The sequence below is a fragment of the Dendrobates tinctorius genome, unplaced genomic scaffold, assembly GCF_039654945.1.
Source record: "Dendrobates tinctorius isolate UK_male_01 unplaced genomic scaffold, ASM3965494v1 ptg000456l, whole genome shotgun sequence".
NCBI classification, from domain to species: domain Eukaryota; kingdom Metazoa; phylum Chordata; class Amphibia; order Anura; family Dendrobatidae; genus Dendrobates; species Dendrobates tinctorius.
In genome coordinates this window covers 1489595-1517086 of record NW_027362118.1, presented here as the reverse complement: position 1 = coordinate 1517086, position 27492 = coordinate 1489595, and the positions used below count along the sequence as shown (strand labels likewise).

The 27492-nt window shown below is 47.8% G+C and overlaps 2 protein-coding genes across 2 annotated transcripts in view; both read left to right on the top strand.

Annotated features, from left to right (window-relative positions):
* The first annotated feature begins 632 nt into the window (after positions 1–632).
* The window catches only part of LOC141077556 (oocyte zinc finger protein XlCOF29-like), a 56244-nt gene continuing 29384 nt past the window's right edge, over positions 633–27492 (top strand). Inside the window, exons 1-2 of the mRNA XM_073564558.1 lie at positions 633–677; positions 1376–1525. Of these exons, the coding sequence (XP_073420659.1) occupies positions 633–677; positions 1376–1525 (195 nt within the window). The remainder of the gene's footprint in view (positions 678–1375; positions 1526–27492) is intronic.
* On the top strand, positions 1662–27165 carry LOC141077546 (oocyte zinc finger protein XlCOF8.4-like). The gene is made up of 5 exons (XM_073564548.1): positions 1662–1834; positions 1918–2041; positions 2125–2222; positions 2421–2511; positions 26105–27165. The coding sequence occupies exons 1-5, from the start codon at positions 1664–1666 to the stop codon at positions 26953–26955; spliced, it is 1335 nt and encodes a 444-aa protein (XP_073420649.1). The 5' UTR covers positions 1662–1663; the 3' UTR covers positions 26956–27165.

Genomic DNA, 27492 nt, shown 5'->3' with positions numbered 1-27492 from the left:
TTCTTTCTCTCTTCTTCTCTTCTTCTTCTCCTCCTTTTCTTCCCACAGCCAAGGGTCCACCGGGGATTTCCCCGATACCCCGCCAGGCCAGTCCGACCCTGTGAGTGTGTGTGTATATATATTATATATATTATATATATTTTTTCATTTTAAGTTGAGGGCTCCAATTCCAGCTATTGCTGTCAGACCTATGATTTCTATCTACTCCACAGTGTATAGGATAATGGGGTACAATAAAATCGTTAAGGACGAGACATAACTAACATTGTGCAGTGACTCTGTTTTCCATATAGTGACGGATTATTTATTTTTTTAAACTCTTTTTATTGAAAGATTCCACAAAATAAGATGACAAACATATGACAATGCAGTGTAAGATCAGAATAATCCGTATAATCACCGTCCACAGGGACAGAGATATAATATCACACTTTCAGAAATAAACAAAACGAATGAGACACAGCATTCACCATAATGTGCTCTATAAAGCATTGCTCCTCCTCACCAACAGGTCCGTTATCAGAGTTATGAGCTCGTACCAGGTCAGGTTATAATAGACACATATTCTCAAGTCCACACATATCACCACTTTCATACTCTGGAAGGGATATACATCAGGGATTGTATCCGAGATGGAGGAGACCATGGCATTAGGAGCCAAGTGTGACATGGGTGAGGTACACCACCTTTCCCGAATCCTATGGAACTTCTGGGGACATCCTCTTTGTCTATATAATATGTTTTCATAAGGAATTATGTCGTTTGCTAATTAGGAAAGCCTAAGGCCAGAAATAATCCCCATAAATCACTGTACATGGAGACTTTGGGATCAGATCATTTCTGTCCGTTGTGATTGTGGAAACAAAAAATCTTTTCTAAAAGCCTCAAACTTCTGTGTGTGACTCAGAGCCGAGATCTAACGTGATAGAAGATTCCAGTGCGGGGAAGACGGGAAACCTTCATATAGACGGCCGGTGGGGATGGAGGCAGTGACCGACTCTGGCCAAATCTGTCTCTAGAGCCGCAGTAGAAGATGAAGATGTCGTCCTCATCATGAAGGAGTTATTTCTCATGTCGCGTGTAATGAATATCTCCTGCAGTATTACTAATGCCGATTCCAGTGTCGGTAATGAGACGAGAATTAGTGTTATGGAAGATGAGTCTATGAGGAACGTGTTCAGCTGCCGACTCCGAGGAGGAAACTGCTTGTTGTCTGTGGCCTAAATATATAGGTTTTATTAGTAGATGTCAGGGAAGAAAACTAAACCCTGTAAGATAATAAATCTCCTCATATGTTTCCCTTATTATCTCCAGTAATTGTATTATTACACAGGATTCTTATGATGTTACATCGGATCATCTTCTTCTCATTCAGGTCTCTACAATATCGGATCCTCTCAGTGAAGATCTTCTACAAAAGAGAATTTTCCTGATTTACCCATCAAGGATGGATATGGACAGAGACAAGATGGCGGAGAGGATGTTACACCTCACCCTAGAGATCCTCTTCCGTCTCACTGGAGAGGTGAGAGATTCTGATGACGTCACATTACATCATTCTTATCTATGGGAATAACAGATGGACAGAACTGGAGAGGTGAGGACTCTGGAAATGTCTGTAGTGAGATTTATTGATGTGTCTCTCCATAACCAGGATTACACAATGGTGAAGAAGACCTCTAGTGATCGCTGTCAGGACCCTGTGTCTGAGGGATGGGGAAGACCCCTGAGCCCAATCACGGGGCCTCCACCTCACCCCCTGATCCATGAGGACATCAATGACCAGAAGATCCTAGAACTCATCTACAAGATGATTGAGCTGCTGACTGGAAAGGTGACACTGCTGGGAATGCTGGGACATTATACAGTAACACTATGATGGGATCGGGGGGATGACGGTATCATTGTATGTGTCAGGTTCCTATAAGGTGTCAGGATGTCGCTGTCTATTTCTCCATGGAGGAGTGGGAGTATTTAGAAGGACACAGAGATCTGTACAAGGACGTCATAATGGAGGTTCCCCAGCCCCTCACATCACCAGGTAATAGACAGGACTAAATACACACGGCCTATAATTATCTGTATGTAGAGAATGAATTCAGTCCCTGTATGTGTTACCTCCAGATCTATCCAGTAAGAGGACAACACCAGAGAGATGTCCCCATCCTCTTCTTCCACAGGACTGTAACCAAGAAGATCCCAGTGCTCCTCAGGATCATCAGGTAGATGGAGAGAAGGTGTCAGGAGATCTCCCCTATGATGTGTAGATGGCTGTGAAGGTCTTGTGCTCAGTCTTGTTTTATCCACCAGTATTATATGTTTTATACTTGTGTAATGAGAGCGGTGGAGATGGCAGGATTAGAGCTGATCATAGATGGGACTTCTCCATCTGTCTGTGACTTTTACAGTATTTGTTTCAGGGTGAAGATCTGACCCATATTAATCCTACAGAGACATATGTGAGAGATGATGAGTGGTGTAAAGAGGAGATTCCCACATATGACTACCCAGGTGAGTAGTAACCACTGAATGCAGAGAAGTCACAGATTCCTCTCAGTCACCGGCTGTGGCTGCTTTATCGGTGGTGTAGTCCGGCCGTATTACCATGATCACCATTTTCCCTCTAGACCACAATATTCTCCTCCACCCAAAACTGTTCTAATGATTTTGGGCATTGAAAGCCCTTTTCTATAGAACTTACAACCTGGAGGATCCACCTACCCCCTGGGATTAGGAGACGCTGACCGTTACCTGCCCAGATCTGTAACTATAAAGCCAAATGACAGCGTACGTAGAATGTGCTGACAAGATAGAAAATCACTTGAAGAAAAATCTTATGCTGGGCCTGTAAGAGAAAGCGGAGGGTAATGATGCTGTTGGCTTCCTAGATCCCTGAAATCTTGTCGGGTCAATCTTCTCTCCCTTCTGTGCTGCTGAATGTCTCATGGTCCCTACAAGACCAGGTCCAGTCTTTCTGGCCAAACTTCCCTTTTATAAGCGACAACAGTAAATGTGCAGTGAGGCCAAGTGTGAATTTCTGTATAATAACAGCAGAGTTTCCCTTTATCCTGACTTTTCAATTTGTATTAACACTACTGTATTTTTCAAACTATAAGACGCACTTTTTTCTTTCAAAAATGTGGAGGAAAATGGGGGGTGCGTCTTATAGTCCGGATGTACCGGCTCTGGCTGTTGTGGGGAGGTGGGGGAACAGCATCGGCGGAGCAGCGGGTTACACGAGGCTGGAGCCGGTGACTGCGGCTAACTCCTGTTCCCGCTGCTAAAGCGAAATGAATAGAGTTGAGCGATACCAGCCGATACTTGAAAATATCGGATCGGAATGGATCGGCCGATCTTAAAAAAAAAAGTATCGGTATCGCCGATTCCGATACCGGGAACCAATGCAAGTCAATGGGGCCAAAATATCGGAATTAAAAAAACCCCTTTTTTTCCTTGTAGGTTAATTCTACATGAAGAAAAACAACTAAGAATAATGTAGAATGTATTGTGGGAGGTGGAGGAGACATTAAAGCCCAATCAAATGGAATAGCAGGAATTAAACTTTTTTTTTAAAGATGTTAGGAGTTACAAAGATATTGACTATGTTAGCCTCATTTATATTTTGCCAGACATGTATGTCTTCTTCTTTCTTCTTTCTTCTTCTTCCTTTTTTTACCTTCTTCTTCTTCTTCTTCTTATTCCTTTTTTTACATTCTTCTTCTTCTTCTTCCTTTTTTTACATTCTTCTACTTCCTTTTTTTACATTCTTCTTCTTATTCCTTTTTTTACATTCTTCTTCTTCTTCCTTTTTTTAAATTCTTCTACTTCCTTTTTTTACATTCTTCTTCTTCTTCCTTTTCTTACATTCTTCATATTCTTCTTATTCAGCAATTATTATTCTACATATTCAACTTCTTCATCTTCTTCCTATTCTTCTTCATCATATTCTTGTTTGTGTCAGGCATTCCTGTAGTTGTTATCTAGAAAAGTTAGAAGTTTACACCTTCCGTTCTGCCTGTCACAAAAGATTTACAACAGGATTTGTCCGCGTTCAGTTTGGCCTGCAGCAGCAGGCCTTTTCCAGGGGCACCACGAGGAGGAACGGACTCACTCCCATACACTGCTTAGTCTTCTTCTGCTTATAAATAAGATAATATCATTTGCTCAGAGTATTAGTCTTATGCTTAATGTTCTTCTGCTTTGTTTTTTTATGCTTCTTTGTCTTCTCTCTCTTGTTGTTCTGCATCTTGGTGGTTGTCTTCCTGTTCTATGTCCTCTTGAACCAGCTGACGGTACTGGCACCCATAGGGGCAGCAGAAGGAACAAGAGCCAATGGCACTACCGAGGACCAGCTGACGGTGCTGGAACCCGGTTACTAAGCAGGAGGTACCTGTGCTACAAAGCACTACCAAGGTCCAGCAGACGTTGCCGGAACTCGGATACCGAGATGGAGGCACCTAGGCCAAAGGCTCTGACGAGAACCAGCTGACGGTGCTGGAACCCGGAGGGGTAGCATAAGCTGCAAGAGCAAATGGAAATAGCGAGGACCAGCTGACAGTGCTGGCACCCGGAGGGGCAGCAGAAGGAATAAGAGCCAATGGCACAACCGAGGACCAGCTGACGGTGCTGGAACCCGGTTACTAAGCAGGAGGTACCTGTGCTACAAAGCACTACCAAGGACCAGCAGACGTTGCCGGAACTCGGATACCGAGATGGAGGCACCTAGGCCAAAGGCTCTGACGAGAACCAGCTGACGGTGCTGGAACCCGGAGGGGTAGCATAAGCTGCAAGAGCAAATGGAAATAGCGAGGACCAGCTGACAGTGCTGGCACTCGGAGGGGCAGCAGAAGGAATAAGAGCCAATGGCACAACCGAGGACCAGCTGACGGTGCTGGAACCCGGTTACTAAGCAGGAGGTACCTGTGCTACAAAGCACTACCAAGGACCAGCAGACGTTGCCGGAACTCGGATACCGAGATGGAGGCACCTAGGCCAAAGGATCTGACGAGAACCAGCTGACGGTGCTGGAACCCGGAGGGGCAGCTGAAGTTACCCCTGAAAAGCAAAGTTGGCATGCCGCAAGCTGGCCGCAGTTACCGAATCACACAGTCCTACAGGGGGTGCTTGTCCTACTGGCACTACGGAAAAAGCCTTTCTTACCAGAACCCGCAGTCCACATAGGAAGCACCTAAACTGCTGGCACCCTAGCCTCGGCTAACCCAACCGCAACACGACATGGCAACTTGGGGTGGCAAACTGACATTGACACTTCCCGGAAACAGCAGGCAGGGCTCGAACCAAGCTGGGCAGGAGGGAGTACCCGTGCCAAAGTCAGTTATGAGCAGCAACTGGCGATGTTGGAGCCCAGGGACAAGCACTTAGCAGGCTGAGGCCTGATGTGCTGTCAATTGGGAGGCAGCAGGACAGATTGCCATCAAAACAGCAGGGGAACAGCTGACGTTACTGAACCCCACAAACACAGGAGCTAGTGTTTTACTCTGTGAAGACGGCACTTCCGAGCAACAACTGGCTGTGTTGAAGCCCAGGGACAAGCACGGAGCAGGCTGAGGCTGCATTGAAGAAATTTTAAGATCGGTTGTAGACTTCTACTAATTTTAACCAAGCTCCACTTAGGCCTGTGGCTTCACTGATATTCGTATTTCCCCTGTCCTCCAACCCCGCTAGTTACAGCTCCGAAGTGGCATCTGCACAATCCACACTTGTTCCTGTGTTACAGGTGTTCAGTCCGGTCAGTTAATCCCCTGATGTGTGTCCGGCAATGTCGCCTGCTCTGTCCACATTCCCATAGCTAGTTATGGGAATGTGGACAGAGCAGGCGACATTGCCGGACACACATCAGGGGATTAACTGACCGGACTGAACACCTGTAACACAGGAACAAGTGTGGATTGTGCAGACGCCACTTCGGAGCTGTAACTGGCAGGGTTGGAGGACAGGGGAAATACGAGAGACAGTGGAGCCACAGGCCTAATTGGAGCACGGTTAAAAATCAGTAGTAGTACGACTGTGTAGGCAGCAGGAGACTTTGCCATCCACACAGCAGGGGATCAGCTGACGTTACTGAACCCCACTGAGACACGGGAGCAAGTGTCTCTTTCCGTGTGGACGGCACTTCCGAGCTACAACTGGCTGTGTTGAAGCCCAGGAAATAGGAGGGTGTAGGCAGAGGCCTACTGTCCTTGGAATGTGGTGACAGCAGGAGAGACTGCCATCCACACAGCAGGGGATCAGCTGACGTTACTGAACCCCACTGAGACACGGGAGCAAGTGTCTCTTTCTGTGTGGACGGCACTTCTGAGCTACAACTGGCTGTGTTGAAGCCCAGGAAATAGGAGGGTGTAGGCAGAGGCCTACTGTCTTTGGAATGTGGTGACAGCAGGAGAGACTGCCATCCACACAGCAGGGGATCAGCTGACGTTACTGAACCCCACTGAGACACGGGAGCAAGTGTCTCTTTCTGTGTGGACGGCACTTCTGAGCTACAACTGGCTGTGTTGAAGCCCAGGAAATAGGAGGGTGTAGGCAGAGGCCTACTGTCTTTGGAATGCGGAGACAGCAGGAGAGACTGCCATCCACACAGCAGGGGAACAGCTGGCGTTACTGAACCCCACTGAGACACGGCAGCAAGTGTCTCTTTCCGTGTGGACGGCACTTCTGAGCTACAACTGGCTGTGTTGAAGCCCAGGAAATAGGAGGGTGTAGGCAGAGGCCTACTGTCTTTGGAATGTGGTGACAGCAGGAGAGACTGCCATCCACACAGCAGGGGATCAGCTGACGTTACTGAACCCCACTGAGACACGGGAGCAAGTGTCTCTTTCCGTGTGGACGGCACTTCTGAGCTACAACTGGCTGTGTTGAAGCCCAGGAAATAGGAGGGTGTAGGCAGAGGCCTACTGTCTTTGGAATGTGGTGACAGCAGGAGAGACTGCCATCCACACAGCAGGGGATCAGCTGACGTTACTGAACCCCACTGAGACACGGGAGCAAGTGTCTCTTTCCGTGTGGACGGCACTTCTGAGCTACAACTGGCTGTGTTGAAGCCCAGGAAATAGGAGGGTGTAGGCAGAGGCCTACTGTCTTTGGAATGCGGAGACAGCAGGAGAGACTGCCATCCACACAGCAGGGGAACAGCTGGCGTTACTGAACCCCACTGAAACACGGCAGCAAGTGTCTCTTTCCGTGTGGACGGCACTTCTGAGCTACAACTGGCTGTGTTGAAGCCCAGGAAATAGGAGGGTGTAGGCAGAGGCCTACTGTCTTTGGAATGTGGTGACAGCAGGAGAGACTGCTATCCACACAGCAGGGGATCAGCTGACGTTACTGAACCCCACTGAGACACGGGAGCAAGTGTCTCTTTCCGTGTGGATGGCACTTCTGAGCTACAACTGGCTGTGTTGAAGCCCAGGAAATAGGAGGGTGTAGGCAGAGGCCTACTGTCTTTGGAATGTGGTGACAGCAGGAGAGACTGCCATCCACACAGCAGGGGATCAGCTGACGTTACTGAACCCCACTGAGACACGGGAGCAAGTGTCTCTTTCCGTGTGGACGGCACTTCTGAGCTACAACTGGCTGTGTTGAAGCCCAGGAAATAGGAGGGTGTAGGCCGAGGCCTACTGTCTTTGGAATGTGGTGACAGCAGGAGAGACTGCCATCCACACAGCAGGGGATCAGCTGACGTTACTGAACCCCACTGAGACACGGGAGCAAGTGTCTCTTTCCGTGTGGACGGCACTTCTGAGCTACAACTGGCTATGTTGAAGCCCAGGAAATAGGAGGGTGTAGGCAGAGGCCTACTCTCTTTGGAATGTGGTGACAGCAGGAGAGACTGCCATCCACACAGCAGGGGATCAGCTGACGTTACTGAACCCCACTGAGACACGGGAGCAAGTGTCTCTTTCCGTGTGGACGGCACTTCTGAGCTACAACTGGCTGTGTTGAAGCCCAGGAAATAGGAGGGTGTAGGCAGAGGCCTACTGTCTTTGGAATGTGGTGACAGCAGGAGAGACTGCCATCCACCCAGCAGGGGGTCAGCTGACGTTACTGAACCCCACTGAGACACGGGAGCAAGTGTCTCTTTCCGTGTGGACGGCACTTCCGAGCTACAACTGGCTGTGTTGAAGCCCAGGAAATAGGAGGGTGTAGGCAGAGGCCTACTGTCCTTGGAATGTGGTGACAGCAGGAGAGACTGCCATCCACACAGCAGGGGATCAGCTGACGTTACTGAACCTCACTGAGACACGGGAGCAAGTGTCTCTTTCCGTGTGGACGGCACTTCCGAGCTACAACTGGCTGTGTTGAAGCCCAGGAAATAGGAGGGTGTAGGCAGAGGCCTACTGTCCTTGGAATGTGGTGACAGCAGGAGAGACTGCCATCCACACAGCAGGGGATCAGCTGACGTTACTGAACCCCACTGAGACACGGGAGCAAGTGTCTCTTTCCGTGTGGACGGCACTTCCGAGCTACAACTGGCTGTGTTGAAGCCCAGGAAATAGGAGGGTGTAGGCAGAGGTCTACTGTCTTTGGAATGCGGAGACAGCAGGAGAGACTGCCATCCACACAGCAGGGGAACAGCTGACGTTACTGAACCCCACTGAGACACGGCAGCAAGTGTCTCTTTCCGTGTCGACGGCACTTCCGAGCTACAACTGGCTGTGTTGAAGCCCAGGGACAAGCACGGAGCAGGCTGAGGCTGCATTGAAGAAATTTTAAGATCGGTTGTAGACTTCTACTAATTTTAACCAAGCTCCACTTAGGCCTGTGGCTTCACTGATTTTCGTATTTCCCCTGTCCTCCAACCCCGCCAGTTACAGCTCCGAAGTGGCGTCTGCACAATCCACACTTGTTCCTGTGTTACAGGTGTTCAGTCCGGTCAGTTAATCCCCTGATGTGTGTCCGGCAATGTCGCCTGCTCTGTCCACATTCCCAGAGCAGGCGACATTGCCGGACACACATCAGGGGATTAACTGACCAGACTGAACACCTGTAACACAGGAACAAGTGTGGATTGTGCAGACGCCACTTCGGAGCTGTAACTGGCGGGGTTGGAGGACAGGGGAAATACGAAAATCAGTGAAGCCACAGGCCTAAGTGGAGCACGGCTAAAAATCAGTAGTAGTAGGACTGTGTAGGCAGCAGGAGACTTTGCCATCCACACAGCAGGGGATCAGCTAGCGTTACTGAACCCCACTGAGACACGGCAGCAAGTGTCTCTTTCCGTGTGGACGGCACTTCCGAGCTACAACTGGCTGTGTTGAAGCCCAGGAAATAGGAGGGTGTAGGCAGAGGCCTACTGTCTTTGGAATGCGGAGACAGCAGGAGAGACTGCCATCTCCACAGCAGGGGAACAGCTGGCAGTGCTGAACCCCACTAACACTTGAACGAATGTGTTTGGCTCTGTGGAGACGACACTTCTGAACACCAACTGACGCTGTTGGAGCCCAGGATTAGGCGAGGAGCAGGCTGGGGCCTGTTGCTTTTGGCAGGTGAAGGCAGCAGGAGACTTGCCATCTCCACAGCAGGGGAACAGCTGGCAGTGCTGAACCCCACTAACACTTGAACGAATGTGTTTGGCTCTGTGGAGACGACACTTCTGAACACCAACTGACGCTGTTGGAGCCCAGGATTAGGCGAGGAGCAGGCTGGGGCCTGTTGCTTTTGGCAGGTGAAGGCAGCAGGAGACTTGCCATCTCCACAGCAGGGGAACAGCTGGCAGTGCTGAACCCCACTAACACTTGAACGAATGTGTTTGGCTCTGTGGAGACGACACTTCTGAACACCAACTGACGCTGTTGGAGCCCAGTATTAGGCGAGGAGCAGGCTGGGGCCTGTTGCTTTTGGCAGGTGAAGGCAGCAGGAGACTTGCCATCTCCACAGCAGGGGAACAGCTGGCAGTGCTGAACCCCACTAACACTTGAACGAATGTGTTTGGCTCTGTGGAGACGACACTTCTGAACACCAACTGACGCTGTTGGAGCCCAGGATCAGGCGTGGAGCAGGCTGGGGCCTACTGGATTTTGGCTGGTGTAGGCAGCAGGAGACTTGCCATCTCCACAGCAGGGGAACAGCTGGCAGTGCTGAACCCCACTAACACTTGAACGAATGTGTTTGGCTCTGTGGAGACGACACTTCTGAACACCAACTGACACTGTTGGAGCCCAGGATTACGCATGCCGCATGCAGAGGCCAATGGGCAGTGGTTTTTATGGAGGTTGTTGACTACTACTGATTCTAACCATGCTCCACTTAGGCCTCTGGCTCCACTGTCTCTACTATTTACCCTGGCCTCCAACCCCACCAGCTACATCTCTGAAGTGGCGTCAGCACAATCTACACTTGTTCCTGTGTTACTGGTGCTCAGTCCCGTCAGTTGATCCCCTGATGTTTGTCCGGCAAGTTCGCCAGCTCTGTTCTCATTCCCACTACTGGTTATGGGAATGTGGACAGAGCAGGAGACCTTGCCGGACACACATCAGGGGATAAACTGATGGGACTGAGCCACAGGAACAAGTGTAGATTGTGCTGACGCCACTTCAGAGATGTAGATGGCGGGGTTGGAGGCCAGGGGAAATAGTAGAGACAGTGGAGCCAGAGACCTAAGTTGGGCACGGTTAAAAATCAGTAGTGGTTTGAATGTTGATGGAGCTGGTGACTTTGCCGTCCACACAGCAGGGGATCAGCTGGCGTTACTGAACCCCACTAACACAGGAGCTAGTGTGTTTCTCTGTGCAGACGACACATCTGAGTGACAACTGGCTGTGTTGAAGCACAGGGATTGTAGTTCAGGTGGTAGAAAAATGAACACACCAGCAGACCTGGATACAGTTGACAACCACTAATTTAGTCTGTAAGAGGAATGGCAAAGTCTTTGGAGATCCAGGCCTTGTTCATTTTCAGAAAAGTCAGCCGGTCAACATTATCGGAAGATAGTCGCGTGCGACGGTCTGTTAGTACACCACCTGCGGCACTAAAGACACGTTCCGATAATACACTGGCAGCAGGGCAAGCCAGCACCTCCAATGCATACTGGCTAAGCTCTGGCCATGTATCCAGCTTAGAGACCCAAAACTTGAAGGGGGAAGAGCCATCTGGGAGTACAGTGACAGGGCAAGACATGTAGTCTGACACCATCTGACGGAAGCGTTGCCTCCTGCTGACTCGAGGCGTCGCTGATGGTGTAGACAATTGTGGTGGACACACAAAACTTTGCCACATTTGGGCCATAGTGGTCTTGCCTTGTGCTGCGGCGCTGCCTCTGCTCCCTCTTTGTGCAGAGTTTCCTCCACTGCCTCGACGCACAGAGCTGCTTTGTAAAGCAGTAGCAACAATGCTGTCGGGTGGAATGGAAAACATTATGGACTGCACCAGTGACTCTTCGTACTCCCGCAGTTTACGCTCCCGGTTCAACGTTGGTATGAGCCTTTGTACGCTGTCCCGGTAGCGAGGATCTAGGAGGGTGTACACCCAATAATCAGCCGAGACGAGAATGTGGGCGATGCGGCGGTCGTTTCTCAGGCACTGCAGCATGAAATCAACCATGTGCTGCAGACTCCCAACTGCCAAAGAACCGCTGTCCCCTGTTTGAGGCGTGACCTCGGCCTGCTCTGCATCACCCCACCCTCGCTGTACATACTGAGTAGAGGTTTGTGTACCTCCCTCCTCTGGAGAGATGTCTTCCTCCTCCATCGACTCCTCCTCATCCTCCTCACAAAGTGTCCCCTGCCTAGGCCTTTGTGAGGAAACACGTAGCGCAGACTGTCCAGAAGCAGATGGCATTTGGGACTCCTCATCCTCCACCTCTTCCGAAACCTCATCCCTTAGTGCTTGCAGTGTTTGTTGAAGCAGGCAGATAAGGGGGACAGTCATGCTGACTAGTGCATCATCTGCACTCGCCATCCGCGTGGATTCATCGAAGGCACGCAAAACGAGGCAGATGTCCTTCATAGAGGCCCACTCAATGGTGCTGAAGTGTGAACGGCGCACAGTGCGACTTGTTTGCGCCTGATGCAGCTGGTACTCCATGACTGCTGCTCACACAACCGCTCCAACATATGTAACGTTGAATTCCACCGGGTGGGTAGGTCACATATGATGCGATGTTTCTGAAGGCCAAATCGTCGCTGCAGAGCAGCGAGACGCGATCTTGCCGTGCTGGAACGCCGCAAGTGAGCGCACTCTATGCGGACCTTGTGCAACAGTGCATCAAGATCCGGATAGTCCCTCAGAAAGCTCTGCACGACCAAGTTAAGCACACGTGCCAGACATGGGATGTGTGTGAGGTTGCCTAGGCCAAGAGCTGCCACCAGATTTTGGCCATTGTCACACACTACCAAGCCCGGCTGGAGATTCGCTGGCCCAAACCACACATCGCTCTCCAGCTTGATAGCATTCCAGAGCTCCTGCGCTGTGTGGCTTCGATTCCCCAAAGAAATTAATTTGAGTACAGCCTGTTGACGTTTGGCCACGGCTGTGCTCATATCGGTCGTAACAGGCTCCTGCTCTGCTGTTTCTGAGGAACTTGAGTAGGAGGAGGAGTCTATGTGTACAGACTGGAGTCCTGCAATCCGTGGCGTTGGAAGAACACGTACAGCGCCACTCTCCAGATCTGTACTCGGCTCCACAACATTGACCCAGTGGGAAGTGAGGGAAAGGTATCGTCCCTGTCCATGGTTACTGGTCCACGCATTGGTGGTCAGGTGGACCTTGCTACTAACGGCGTTTAGTAGCGCATGTTTTATTTTGCCCTCAACATGTTTCTGCAGGGCAGGGACGGCTCGCCTGCTGAAAAAAAAGCGGCTGGGCACGTTGTATTGGGGGACTGCCAATGCCATTAAGTCCCGGAAGGTGTCAGTGTCCTCCAGCCTGAATGACAGCATTTCAACTGCCAGAAGTTTGGCAATGCCAGCATTCAGAGACTGTGCTCGGGGATGGTTTGCCGAGTAAGGGCGCCTTTTATCCCATGCCTGTGCTACCGATGGCTGTGATGGATGGGAACGTGCTGCTATGGGTGGAATCTGACAGGGTCTCCGGACAACAGTGGCACAGGTTCTTCCTTGGCGATCCTGTGAGGAAGCCGAACCAGCAGTGTGTGAGCTGGAGGAAGAGGCCCCAACACGAACTGAAGAGGTGGTAGGTGATGCTGTACGTTGGCCTACGTCTTCAGGGTGTCTCTGCAACTCCAACTCGTGCTTGGTGCGCACATGTTTCCACATATTTGTGGTATTGAGGTTGCTGACATTTCTCCCTCTTTTGACTATGTGATGACACAGCTTGCATTTGACAAAGCAAATGTCATCTGCAACTGTGTCAAAAAAGGACCACACACTGCAAGTCTTGGGAGCGCCCGTTTTGCCTTTGGAATGAGGAATGCTCCTAACGGGTGCCGAAGTGGAGGGTACAGGCAACCAAGTCTTCCCCCTCCCTCTGCCTCCTGTTTTGGCCGGTAGGGGAATCTCTTCCTCCGAGCTGCTCCCACCACCTTCCTGTTCCTCACGCCATGATGGGTCAAGGACCTCATCATCTTCCCTCCCCTCTTCAAACAGCTGCTTCTCCGGGGTTGTCTCGCCAGCACCGTACGCACCAGAAAGTGGCAACTGAGTCTCGTCATCATCTGATGCGTACTGAGGTGTGCTGATCATAGGCACTGGCCCACACGCCTCTTCAGATTCAGAGGGACAAAGAAGTTGCGCATCACTGCATACTCCCTCTTCTTCACATTCAGGAATGCTGCTTGGCTGGCCCCCTCTTTCCAAGCTAACAGATTCCGAGAACAGAAGTAGAGACTGTGATGGCTCCTGTCCATGTCTCTCTGACTGCCTGGGCACTTTGGCAGGTGGTGAAGAGACAGATGGTCGCTCTTCGGTGCTCTGGTCCTGAGAGGCTGTGGAAATAATTGAAGTCGATGCGTTAGCTGCCATCCATCCGACAACGGCTTCAATTTGTTCCTCCCGCAGCAGTGGGGTACGTTGAGGTCCTACAAAGCTGCGCATAAAGGACTGTTGCCTGCTAAAACTGGGGGATGCTGATCCACTGGTGCACGCAGCAGGCCCAGAATCCCCACGTCCTCTACCTGCAGAATCCCCACGTCCTCTCCCTGCAGAATCCCCACGTCCTCTCCCTGCTGAAACTCCACGCCCACGCGCCTTACTCCCTGCCTTCTTCATCTTGCCAGACTGCTTAAGATAGGCAGAAAAGTACAATGGGGGGCCTTAGTGTGCTTATTCCTGAACAGCTGGTTACAGGTACAAGAAACACTAATTTTATGAAGTGTGTGTGTGTGGACTACACTTTAATAGGAGCTGATGTGGCCTACACAAGTTCCAAATGTAGTGTTTGGTGAACTTTTTTTGTGGTTTCTTTGTTGGAAACAAACTCAAAGTATGTGAACAAAGAATTGAAACTGACAGTATCACCAACTTTTTGGAGCTATTACAATGCAGGCAGGTAACCTACAATGCAAAAGATGAGGCTCCAAAAAAATTGGGTAATACTAATCTGGCTGCGCCGGCAGGGCACAAGCCAGAAAAAAAGGCTCCTCTATCTACTCCTATATAGTGTTTGCAACCAACCAATGTTGATGGATACGGATGGATGCACACTAATAGGAGAAGAAAAAATGAGCTGCACTCAAAGACAAATATGTGTGAGGCAGTGACGCACGTTGAGAGTCCTACAACCAGACGTAGCTGCAGGACACTCTACTCAGCATGAGCTGCACTCACACACAGTCAGAGACCTCTCAGACAGCCGTCAACAGTGCAGCTAAGTGGGCACTGGCACTGACAGGCTGCAGAAAGGCTCCGCTGTGTACTCCTATATAGTGTTTGCAACCACCGTAGATGGAGACGGATGGATGCACACTAATAGAAGAAAAAATGAGCTGCACTCAAATAAAAATATGTGTGAGGCACTGACGCACGCTGAGCGTCCTACAGTCAGACGTAGTTTCAGGACACACTACTCAGCGTGAGCGGCACTCACACACAGTCAGAGACCTCTCAGACAGCCGTGAACAGTGCAGCAAAGTGGACACTAGCACTGAAAGGCTGCAGAAAGGCTCCGCTGTCTACTACTAGTGTTTGCAACCAACGTATATGGATACGGATGGAAGCACACTAGATTGAAATTATGTAAAAAATGCAGCTCAAAAAATAAAAGATGTATGAGGCAGCAGTGATCACACTGGGTGGCCTACAGCCTGACGTGGCTGCAGGACCCACTCCACAGCGTGAGCTGCACTCACACAGCCCTTGCAGACAGCTGTGAACACTGCTGCTAGGGCAAAGAAGGCTACAGTGGTGGTTTATGTAGCCTGGGTAAAGCACTAGATGTTTGGTGGAATCGCTATTTCTAACTGTCCCTCACAGTCTTCTACAGCAGCCTGTCCCTAACTGAATTCACAGCAGAGTGACCAGAAATGGCGGCTGCGGTGGCTTTTATAGTGCATCATGACATCATTTCGGCAGCCAATCACAGCCATGCCAATAGTTAACATGCCTACATGCCTAACAGGATGTGCCCACACTTCGGAGGATTCCCATTGGCTTAATCAAAGCAAGCAGGCTCATAGCATGATGGGAACTTCCGATTCCGGTATCCGATATGACAAAAGTATCGGAAGTCAGTATCGGAATTCCGATACCGCTAATATCGGCCGATACCCGATACTTGCGGTATCGGAATGCTCAACACTAGAAATGAATATTCACTGCATTCCACGCCCATGGGCTTGGAGGGCAATGAATATTCATTTATCTTTAATAATAGTATCTTGATATGATTAGCCCCCAACCCCAGTCCTGGTATGCATGGCCCCATCCTTATAATTGGCCCACACCCCCATCCCCATCCAAATCTTTGTATGCATGGCCCCATCAGAAAACATTTAAAAACAAATCATTACACTTACCCCACGCTCCCTCACAGCGTCCTGCTCCGGTGCCAGAAACCGCTATATGCTTGTAAGTAGCACATGGCAGGGACGTCACGCGCTGCTCACAAGCAGAGAACAGCTGCCAGGACTGTGCACACAAAGGGCAGTGAGTATTCATTGCTCTTCAGTAGCACGCAGTGTCAGCCACTGGCTTCCTGCTGCTACCGGCGGTCACGTGTGCCGCTACTTAAGAGACTTGAATTTTCATGAATACTCACTATTCTCAGCGCTGCTTACAAGCATAATGCAGTTGCTGGCACCGGAGCAGGATGCTGCAAGGGAGCGCCGGGTAGGAAAGTATAATGTTTTTTTTTAATGTTTTTTGATGGGGCCACACATATCAGGATAGGCATGGGGGTGGGGGCCACTTATAAGGATGGGGTCCTGCGTACCAGGACGAGATGGGGCCCTGCATACCAGGATGAGATGGGGCCCTGCATACCGGGACAAGATGGGGCCATGCATACCAGGACGAGATGGGGCCCTGCATACCAGGACGAGATGGGGCCCTGCATACCAGGACGAGATGGGGCCCTGCATACCAGGATGAGATGGGGCCATGCATACCAAGACGAGATGGGGCCCTGCATACCAGGACGAGATGGGGCCCTGCATACCAGGACGAGATGGGGCCCTGCATACCGGGACGAGATGGGACCATGCATACAAGTACGAGATGGGTCCCTGCATACCAGGACGAGATGGGGCCCTGCATACCAGGACGAGATGGGGCCATGCATACCAGGATAAGGATGAGTTGCAATGCATACTAGGATGAGATATGGGACCATGCATACTAGGACAAGATGGAGGCCCTGCATACCAAGATAAGGATGGGGCCATGCACACCAGAATAAGGATGGGGCCATTCATACCAGGATAGGGATGGGGCCCTGCATACAAGGATAGGGATGGGGCCATGCATACCAGGACAAGATTGTGTCCCTTCATTCCAGGTGTCACGGGGCAGTAAGGGGAAAACAGGGGATATGGAACCACGGCCCCTGAACTGCCTCTAAGACTAAGGGGGTGCTCTGACTTTCCTTAACTTGGGGGTACGCTTAATGGTAGTGAGGCCCAAGTCTCCGACCTGTCCCTCTCCTGCAATGCTCTAGGACAGCAGAGTTAGCCACTTGAAAACCGCAGACAACTGAAGATCCACAGGACTCTGTCAGCTCCTGAACTCCAGCTTGGTTGGTCTCCAAGGAGAAACAATATCACCAACAGTTGGTGCACCTGGTGAGCTTATGTAGGACGGTGGGAGTGGTTTCCGCCTGCATAGGTAATTAATCACAATGCAGTAACACCAGCGGCCACCAGGGCGAAAAACTCACCAGAAGACCAACTAAACATGCAGTAACACCAGCTGTAAAAACTAATATTAACCCCCGATGACCTGAAAAATGGATCGTGACACCAGGATAAGGATGGAACCATGCATACCAGGATGGGAATGAGGGGGCCATGCATATCAGGAGAGGGATGAGGGGGCCATGCATACCAGGGTAGGGATGAGGGGGCCATGTGTATCAGAATGGGGATGAGGGGGCCATATATACCAGGATAGGGATGAGAGGGCCATATACACCAGGATAGGAGATATTAAGTACAGAATTGACCACATGTTTTGCTTCATTTTTTTCCCCTAATTTCCTCTAAAACCTAGGTGCGTCTTATAGTCCACAAATACGGTAATTTCAAGGAGGATTGTGATAATCTACAGGACAAACATTCCACCTGTGCCCTGATAGATCTCTAAGCTGTGCGTGGCTGATGGCTGTAATATACATTTATTCCCGCCTGCAGGAGATGTGTTGGCTCCAGCCCTGGTTTCATAGATTTACTAAACGTCATGAATTCCATTATGTTTTCCATCCTAAGGAATTCAGATTACTGCACAATCTCTCCTGTAATGGGGGCGCTAATACTTTCTCTACTCTTCCGGTCAGGACTCATAGTGGCTCCAATGGTCCACCATAAATGAGGGCAGCTCCAGTTTAGTGTTCTTCCCTCGTACATACGTTGTTGTTGGGGATGTAACATATTTTTTTATTCTGTCTTTTTCTACCTGTTCCTTCTGTATGATAGTTTGATTGTGGTGGGATCGGCCTTCCTGCCTAATGTGAGTCTGTAACTCCCTGATAGTCTTCAAAAAATCTCTCCATTGCCTCTTCCAAATGTCTGAGATCTAAATTTAAAGTGCCCCTGTCAGCAGGATTGTGCACAGTAACTTACAGACACTGTCAGGTCAGCGCCGTTATACTGATTACAGTGATACCTGGTGATGAAATCCGTCTTGTGGTTGTTGTGTAATCTGTATTTGTAGTTTTCAGTTAATGAGATTCTCGTGCTCTGGGGTGGGGCTGTGGGCGGGGCTTTATGTGGTGCTCTGATTACATATTCATCTGTATTGGCTTATGACAGGTCGCTGACCTCTCACTGATCTGCCCCCCATTTTTACATAATGCATATAATAGTGTTGATATTATTGTTGACAACGCCTATAATATTGTGGCTATTGTGACGCCTAGAAAAATTTTTTTACAAGGGACACCAGCGGCGCCTGTACAGTAGCATCTATCTCTTATAGTTTTTACTGCGCAGGAGCCATCGCCGGTGACATTTTTCTGGATGTAATTTTTTATGTAAAATAGGGGGCAGGTCACTGAAGGATCAGTGTCATAAGCCAATACAGATGAATATGTACGCATAGCACCACATAAGGCCCCGCCCACAGCCCAACCCACATCCACTCCCACAATCCCACCCCGAAGCATGAGAATCTCATTTACTGAAAACTACAAATAAAGATTAAACATTAACCAGCCCAAGCAAGGCACATCTATTAGATGCGCCAATTCCGACACTTTGCCCGACTTTTCCCACTGGCCCTGTAGTGGTGACAAGTGGGGTTCATATTTGTGGGGTTGATGTCACCTTTGTATTGTCAGGTGACATCAAGCCCAGGACTTAGTAATGGAAAGGTGTCTATACATCTAATATATAAAGCTGAATGTGTGTGTGTGTGTATGTATGTATGTGTGTATGTCCGGGATTGGCATCTGCACCGTCGCAGCTACAGCCACAAAATTTTGCACAGTCACACGTCTGGATCCCAAGAGCGTCATAGGCTATGTTGTGAGGTGAAATTTTAACCCTGCGCGTTCCAATTCACCAAACAATTTTGCCTATTATTCTTATCATTTCTATGGTGTTATCGTCCTTCTGTAAAGCTGGAAAAAACACAATTTATTACCGTGCCAACACAGACCTCCCTCTGACACAGACTGCAGTGGGAGCCCAGTCTCACACAGGATAGGATTAGATACACGGCTCAGCAGTCAGTATCACACAGGATAGGATTAGATACACGGCTCAGAAGTCAGTATCACACAGGATAGGATTAGATACACAGCTCAGCAGTCAGTATCACACAGGATAGGATTAGACACATGGCTCAGTATTCAGTATCCCAGAGGATAGGATTAGATACACAGCTCAGCAGTCAGTATCACAGAGGATAGGAGTAGATACACAGCTCAGCAGTCAGTATCACACAGGATAGGAATAGACACATGGCTCAGCAGACAGTATCACACAGGATAGGATTAGATACACAGCTCAGCAGTCAGTATCACACAGGAGAGGATTAGACACATGGCTCAGCAGTCAGCATCACACAGGATAGGATTAGATACACAGCTCAGCAGACAGTATCACACAGGATAGGATTAGATACACAGCTCATCACACAGTATCACACAGAATAGTATTAGATACACGGCTCAGCAGACAGTATCACACAGAATATGATTAGATACATGGCTCAGCAGTCAGTATCACACAGGACAGGATGAGATACATGGCTCAGCAGTCAGTATCACACAGGATAGGATTAAGTACACGGCTGAGCAGTCAGTAACACACAGGATAGGGTTAGATACATGGCTCAGCAGACGGTATCACACAGGATAGGATTAGATACACGGCTCAGCAGTCAGTATCACACAGGATAGGATTAGATACACGGCTCAGCAGTCAGAATCACACAGCATAGGATTAGATACACTGCTCAGCAGTCAGTATCACACAGCATAGGATTAGATACACAGCTCAGCAGTCAGTATCACACAGGAGAGGATTAGATACGCAGCTCAGCACACAGTATCACACAGAATAGGGTTAGATACACGGCTCAGCAGACGGTATCACACAGGATAGGATTAGATACATTGCTCAGCAGTCAGTATCACACAGGATAGGATTAGATACACAGCTGAACAGAAAGTATCACACAGTAGAGGATTAGGTACACAGCTCAGCAGACATTATCACACAGGAGACGATTAGTTACACAGCTCAGCAGTCAGTATCACACAGGATAGGATTAGATACACAGCTCAGCAGTCAGTATCACACAGGAGAGGATTAGATACGCAGCTCAGCACACAGTATCACACAGAATAGGGTTAGATACACGGCTCAGTAGACGGTATCACACAGGATAGGATTAGATACATTGTTCAGCAGTCAGTATCACACAGGATAGGATTAGATACACAGCTGAGCAGAAAGTATCACACAGTAGAGGATTAGGTACACAGCTCAGCAGACATTATCACACAGGAGACGATTAGTTACACAGCTCAGCAGACATTATCACACAGGATAGGGTTAGATACACGGCTCAGCAGTCAGTATCACACAGGATAGGATTAGATACACGGCTCAGCAGACATTATCACGCAGGATAGGATTAGCTACACGACTCAGCAGTCAGTATCACACAGGATAGGATTAGATACATGGCTCAGCAGTCAGTATCACACAGGAGAGGATTAGATACGCAGCTCAGCAGTCAGTATCACACAGGATAGGATTAGATACACGGCTCAGCAGACATTATCACACAGGATAGGATTAGATACACGGCTCAGCAGTCAGTATCACACAGGATAGGATTAGATACACGGCTCAGCAGACAGTATCACACAGGATAGGATTAGATACACAGCTCAGCAGACATTATCACACAGGAGAGGATTAGATACGCAGCTCAGCAGTCAGTATCACACAGGATAGGATTAGATACACGGCTCAGCAGACATTATCACACAGGATAGGATTAGATACACGGCTCAGCAGTCAGTATCACACAGGATAGGATTAGATACACGGCTCAGCAGACAGTATCACACAGGATAGGATTAGATACACAGATACACATGTTTATCAAAAGGCTCTTGAATGAGTTGAAATTAAAATACTATCAATACTTGGGTAATCGTTTAGGCTGTGTGCCCACGATGTGATTTTTAAGCGTTTTTGCCGCGAAAACGCTGCGAAAACATTTAAAAATCGTGTACAGAACGCCCCCCATGCATTCCTATGGCATTCCGCACATGCTGTGCTTTTTTCCGCGGCGGAATCGCATCGCGGAAAAAATCGCAGCATGCTCATTCTTTTGTGCGGAATCGCAAAGAATTGCCGCGATTCCGCACCCATAGGAATGCATGAGAATCGCTTACTTCCCGCATGTGGCTATGCCCACCATGCGGGAAGTTAAGCGTCTCATGTGCGGTTGGTACCCACGGTGTGGCGGAGAGGAGACTGTCCTCCAGGCCCTGGGTACCATACCCCTGTAAAAAAAAAGAATAAAAAATAAAAAATCTGGGTATATTTACCTTCCGACGTCCCGCGCTGCATTCCCGGCCTAAGCGTTCCCAGTAATGCTTTGCGGCAAGGTCCTGTGATGACGCGGTCTTGCGAGATCGCTATAGTAACGAGAGACCAACGTCATCACAGGTCTCGCAAGGCATTACTGGGAACGCTGAGGCCCGGGATGGCAGCGCGGGACGTCGGAAGGTAAATATACCCCGATTTTTTATTTTTTTATCATTTTTAACATTCTGTCTTTTACTATTGATGCTGCATAGGCGGCCTCAATAGTAAAAAGCTGCTCACACTTGTCAAACACTATGTGTGACCAACCTGTCAATCACTTTCCAAGCGATGCTTCAAATCGCTTGGAAAGTGCTTGAGAAAATCGCACGCGAAAATCGCGGTAAAATCGCGGTGAAATCGCGCTGAAAAAAAACGTGCGATTTCTGGGAAGGAGTCCGATTTTCACTGTGCGTTTTAAAACGCTACGTGGGCACATAGCCTTAGTTAATTTGTGTTGCAAATCTGTAGTGTTGAATATATGATGTGAAATGTTTTTATGTGCAATATAATCATTATAATTTGTGATAACTAACCACAGTTGGTTACTATGCCCGGGCAGCGCCGAGCCCTTCAGCTAGTGGTAAATAAAGACACAGCCAGAATAAAGTCTTTTATTAGAAATAAAACAAAACAGTTTTCCTTTTTTATTTAAAAATAACAAACACAGTTATACTCACCTAACGCCTATTTCCACCGAAGACCTCGTTCTCCTGTAATAAAAATAAAAATCAACAATATACCACACCTGTCTGTCGCTCTGTCACACGCCGTAATCCATGTCTGGGGGATAATTAGTTTTCAACCTGGACGGTGCCACGATGCAACCATGCAGGCAGAGAACCACTGATGAATGAGCTGCTGCAAGCGCAGCATCATTGACCAGCGCTGACTAGGGATGGGCGAATCTACTCGTTAGGACTCGTTACTCTGCGAGTAGTAGGGGACTCGCAGGAGTCGGTACTCTGCGAGTTTCCAAGCGATTACTCGCACAGTAACGAGTCCAATGCAAATGCTAGCGTTTTCCAAGCGATCTCTAGCATCGCTTGGAGAACTGATTGACAGATTGTTCACACTCGTCAAACATAGTGTTTGACAAGTGTGACCAACTTTTTACTACTGAGGCCGCCTATGCAGCATCAGTAATAAAAGATAAAATGTAAAAAAAATAAAAAATATTGTTATTCTTACCCTCCGACGTCCCGCGCAGCCTTCCCGCCTCTCCACACATCCGTTCCCAGTAATCCTTTGCGAAAATGCCCGAGATGGCGTCCGTTCTCGCGGGATCGCGATGTCTCGCGGTAATTCGCGATGACATCGCGCGAATGACCGCGAGACTTCGCGATCCCGCGAGAACGAACGCCATCGCGGGCATTTTCGCAAAGGACTACTGGGAACGGATGCGTGGAGAGGCGGGAAGGCTGCGCGGGACGTCGGAGGGTGAGAAGAACAATATTTTTTATTTTTAAATTCTATTTTTTACAGGGATATGGTGCCCAAAGCCCGCAAATGTTCTGCTTACTTCCCGCATGGTGTGCACAGCCACATGCGGGAAGTAAGCGGAACAAAAAAGATGGCAGCACAGGAATCGCTGCAATACTCGCATCCCCATTCATTAACATTGGACTCGCTAGACTCGCATCGAGTAGCGAGTTTCCGAGTCAGACTCGTTAGAGTCTAGCGATTCCGAGTATTTCAGGATTCCCCATCCCTAGCGGTGACATCATCGAGGTTTCCAGCCAGGCTGAACTGCAGTGACCTCAGGACCGAGGGAAAAAGTCAGTGATGAGGTCACCACAGTTCAAGCTAAGTGACTTCACAGCAGATCACTGTGAGAATTCTTGGTGTTATTTTTAAATAAAAAATGAAAACTGCGTTTTGTTTTATTTCTAATAAAAGACTTTATTCTGGCTGTGTCTTTATTTACCATATAACTATAGGATTAGTAATGGATAGGTGTCTTCTAGACACCTCTCCATTACTAAGCCGTGGGCTTGATGTCACCTGACAATACAAGGGTGACATCAACCCCATAAATATGAACCCCACTTGCCACCACTACAGGGCAAGTGGGAAGAGTCAGGCAAAATGCCAGAATTGGCGCATCTCATAGATGTGCCTTTTCTGGGCAGCTGCAAGCTGCTTTTTTATCCTGGGAGGGTCAATATCCATGGCCCCTTACAAGCCTGAGAATACCAGCCCCCAGTTGTCAGCTTTAGCAATGCTAGTTGTCAAAAATGGGGGGGACCCCATGCTGATTTTTTAAATTATTATTAAAAAAATTAAAAAACAGTGTTGGGACCCCTCTATTCTTGATAACCAGCCTTGCTGAAGCTGACAGTTGAGGGTTACAGCCCCAGTTGTGAGTTTTGTCAGACTGGTTATAGAAAATACAGGGGAACCCACGCTGTTTTTTTCATTCATTTATTTAGTTATAGTGCAGGCAGTGGGTGAGGAATACTCCCTTCATCCGCTCCTGCTGTCACTGTTCTTAGCAGCAGCAGGTGTAGGTTGATGGGAGTAATAGTCCCAAAAGCCCCCACCTGCTGTCATCATTCTGACTTTAATATAACTCTCATCATTCTCCCTGCCGGCAGAGCAGGGGAGAATGATGAGAGCGTCTTCAGCACCCGCCACCGGGGAACAGCGCTTACTGTACCGCTTCTTCCATGTGGCCATCCATGTGGTACTGATGCTGCACACGGATGTCACAAGTGTTACACACATGTGCCACAAGTGTTACACACATGGACATCTCCGGTACCAGAAATATCAGGACGAGTGAAACCGGCCTTATACACAGTTCTCTTTAATTGCCTAATATTTCTTTTTGAAACTCATCTGACAGAAATATTGGAGCTTAGGATAGTATAGATTGTGAAGTCTCCGAGACCCATACTCTAATTACCCCAGAGAGGTTTCACCACTAGTTACTCATTTATTACTGATGAAGACTGTTGAGTTTGATCATTTCAGTATTTCCTAATCAGGCCCCATTATTAATATCTGATGTGTGTCACTTTATGTGGTGGTAAGTTTGGAATTCTTCACAAAGAATAATAGGAAACAAATGGATCTTACAAATTATTTTCCAGCTTCGCACTATACCCTACATACGGTTGTACACTACTGTCTGGGCACATGGCAGTGTTCAGAAGGGAAGGAGCGCCATTTAGCTATTTGAATGCAGATCTAGCTGGAATAGTTTGCAGACACAATGTATCGGGAGCACTGTTCATGGTCACCTGGCAGCTCAAAAGATGTCCACCATGAACATGCTTGGCACTTTCTTCTCTGCTTTCCATATCCCAAGGATTGCCTTGCTCATCGCCCTTTAACACCATTACGTGGATCTGGACTTACACTGGGACCCCTAGGCTTGGACCATGGTGTTACCTGCTATTCTGTGGTGTTAGATGCCAAGAAGAATAGTCAGGTAGCCGGGTCAGAACCAGAAGGACAGAATACAGAATCAGAAGACACAAGAGTAGTCAGTAAACGGGCCACGGTCACAACAGAGGATAAATACACAAGCCGCAAGCTGAGCACAGAGGACTGAACCAGAGGAGAACAGCGCTGTATCTGGCAGATTCCGGCCATGTGCTTTGCGCTTTAGTAGGGTGTGGTACTTGGCTGAAGTAGGGAGCAGATTACTCCAGCTGGACAGCAGGAACAGATCCCAGATGAGATTGGACACACCATATGCAGAAGCCCTAATATAACTAAATGACAGAAAACCAGAATAGTAGAAATCCCCATAAAGTGATTCCATGTTATAAATTAATTCACTGAGGGTTATAATCCTTAAGAGCAGTGAATATTTTGACTCCACAGCCACTTTCTGGAAATTAACACACAGTGGATGTTGGAGAGTGAAAATTACACATTTGCCATTTTCTTACCCAGCACATAGTGCCCAGATTGTTCTCCAGGAGACACACACCAAAAATTAAGTGGATTCTTCTCACTATAATATTGCTAAATACAGGGATCCTAAATGTTGTTTGCGCACACTGCAAGACTCCGAAGTGAGAGCGGATTTTGCTGGATAGGTTTAAGAAACCTTGTTGCTTTTCAACAGCCTTTGAGCCACTAATAGTGTGGGAACCTCTGTTCTTCCATTGGCAGATGATGGACCTAAGTGTGGACTTGTTTTTTATGAGATGAGAATTGGTATTATTTTCGCCTACATAACATTGATTTGTTTCTTTTTATTCGATATTTGGGAGGCAGAATGAACAAACAGTTGAACACCACACACTACTGGTTGATCCAACAAGGTTTTCTATTAGACTGTGAACTGTCATTGTCTTGGTAAATAATGAAAGTTTTTTACATAGCTTGCCATTTTTATGGACAGTTTAAGTAGAAATGTTCAAAAATATAAAACTCAAGGATATTTTATTAAAAAATAATTGTTTTTTATCTTAGCAGATGACTGTACCAGAAGATCAGAGGGACAGCTGACATCTTTAATTTTTAAATCTGATGATCTTGAAATCCTACAAGATATAACTGAAGGGATTGCTGTTAGTCCAGATATATCATCATCCATTCACAGCAAAGATCTGTTATCTGGTCTTATGAAACAGGTCCCGCCTTCTGATTCATTACTGACTACTAAGGGAAATCAAAGTCACAAAGGAGGCAATAAAAAACAAACTGCTCCTAAAGCAAAGAAGCCATTTTCATGTTCAGAATGTGGGAAATGCTTTAACAAGAAATCTAATTTTGTTATACACCAGAGAACTCACACAGGGGAGAAGCCTTTTTCCTGTTCAGAATGTGGGAAATATTTTGCACATAAATCAAATTTTGTTACCCACCACAGAACTCACACAGGGGAGAAACCTTTTTCCTGTTCAGAATGTGGGAAATATTTTGCACAGAAATCAAATTTTGTTACCCACCAGAGAACTCACACAGGGGAGAAGCCTTTTTCCTGTTCAGAATGTGGGAAATGTTTTGGACATAAATCAGATTTTGCTACCCACCAGAGAACTCACACAGGGGAGAAATCTTTTTCATGTTCGGAATGTGGGAAATGTTTTAACACTAAATCATATTGCGTTAAGCACCAGAGAATTCACATAGTGGAGAAGCCTTTTTCCTGTTCAGAATGTGGGAAATGTTTTAACAATAAATCAGATTGTGTAAAGCACCAGAGAACCCACACAGGGGAGAAGCCTTTTTCCTGTTCAGAATGTGGAAAATGTTTTACCAATAAATCAAATTGTGTTAAGCACCAGAGAACCCACACAGGGGAGAAACCTTTTTCCTGTTAATGTGGGAAATATTTAACCAGAAAGCGCTTCTTAATCGCCATCAGAGCAGTCACACAGAGGAGAAGCCATTTTCATTTTCTTAATGTGGGAAATATTTTACTTTTAAATCAACTGTTAATAAACATCAGAGACGTCACACAGGGGAGAAGACTTTTTTCTGTTCATAATGTTTGACTAGATTTAACCACAATTAAATCTTCTTAAATGGGTTGTCTCTTGTCATTCCTCATGATTGCTGACAAAAGGATAAAACTATATACAAAGAATGGTTGCACTCTATCATGCTAAGGCATGTCAATGTGGAATATATGTAATTAGATTTGCAATACAGCTTTAGAATTATAGAAAAAATATATGAGACTCTTAGCATAAAATTTGGCCAAATATCTGCCCACCAGCCATCGTCAAGGCAGCCTCAAATCTGATGGGTACCTACACTGTGTGAATACCTCTCTAAGGCCGGGGTCACACTAGCGATTAAAACGGTCGAATGCAATGCGATAAAAAATCGCATTGCATTCGAACCCATGTTATTCT